General features: G+C 62.7%; 1 protein-coding gene across 2 annotated transcripts in view; it reads left to right on the plus strand.

Annotated features, from left to right (window-relative positions):
• The window catches only part of H696_02787, a 7185-nt gene continuing 5961 nt past the window's right edge, over positions 1–1224 (plus strand). For both annotated transcript variants that reach the window (XM_009496685.1, XM_009496686.1), the window contains exons 1-5: positions 1–240; positions 355–502; positions 690–775; positions 888–984; positions 1099–1186. In XM_009496685.1, coding sequence (XP_009494960.1) covers positions 48–240; positions 355–502; positions 690–775; positions 888–984; positions 1099–1186 — 612 coding nt within the window. In that variant the 5' untranslated portion in view covers positions 1–47. The remainder of the gene's footprint in view (positions 241–354; positions 503–689; positions 776–887; positions 985–1098; positions 1187–1224) is intronic.

Here is a 1224-nt window from a genome sequence, read left to right on the forward strand (position 1 = left end):
CCCCACCCGCCACCACCATCGCCCTTCCGCCCTCAAAGCAGACACACATGTCAATCTTCCAGTGGCTGCGGCGGGCCGGACATCAAGCTGAGTCGCCCGGCGCCCCATCCCCCGCTTTGCCTGATCCGACCTCCTCAACGGCATCTAGCCAGACGTCGATGCTGTCTCCCTCCGGACAGCCCGGGGGCCCCATCGGTCCCGTACGAGGCGGTGCCCCCTCGGAAATTTCCGAGGTGACTGGTGCGTTCCACCGTGCGGCGTTGGCTCACGCCGCAGGTGTCTTCCCTTGCCCGCGATCTCTCTCTCTCTCTCTCTCTCTCGCCCATCCCCTCTGACGATCGACCTCCCCCGTAGTGGATGACCTTCCCCCCTCGGCACAAATCACCGACGATGAGCGCATCTACGAGCGCATTCGTACTGGCGAGCTCTGTTGGATTCGGATCTTTCGGTTCGAGAAAGGCGTGCAGGATGAACCCACCGAGTTCACCCTTGGCGCCTTCGGGTGCGTGCACGTCGCCTGTCTCGGGCCCCGACCCTCCTGCGCCCCAGCCAGCAGCTGATCCAGACCCCCCGCTCACCCTCTCTATCATCCGTCTGTCGGCCTCTCTATCCTCTCTCTCTCTCTCTCTCTCTCTCCCCCCCCCCCTCGCCACCCCTCGCCACCCCTCCTCCCTCTTGCAAATGCGCAGGACAATCTATGTCAGCCGCGAGGAGGTTGTCCTCACGGCCAATCCCAGCCAGTATGCCTACTTGCGCAAATCTCGCCCCGATACCGGTACGCCTTTTGTTCCCGGCGACTGGCCATTCCCTTTGCGAGTGTCCTCCCCTCTTTCTCTCTCTCTCTCTCTGCTCCTTCGCCGCTGACATCCATATCCCGGCCGATGCAGGCGTCTCCCGGATTGAGGGCAACCAGAAGCTGTCGTTCCACTCGCCCCCGAACCAGGAACTGGAGATCTACATCATCTCGGTCTTTCCGAGCCTGGCGTGCGCTGGCCTTCCTCCTTTGCTCTTCTTCCTGTGCCTGCCTTTCGTGGTGTGGCTGCCAGCTGGCGCCCTGACCTGCCCCTCCTCCCCTTACCCCTCTGTCACCCTTGCCAGCCCATACTGTGGCCTGTATAACCAGGGGGCCACATGCTACATGAACTCCATCCTGCAATCACTCTTTTTCACACCTGCCTTTGTTCAGGTGCGGCCTCCCCCTCTCCTTTCCTCCCTCCGCCCCCC

Source organism: Fonticula alba, assembly GCF_000388065.1.
Source record: "Fonticula alba strain ATCC 38817 unplaced genomic scaffold supercont2.4, whole genome shotgun sequence".
Lineage (NCBI taxonomy): Eukaryota > Rotosphaerida > Fonticulaceae > Fonticula > Fonticula alba.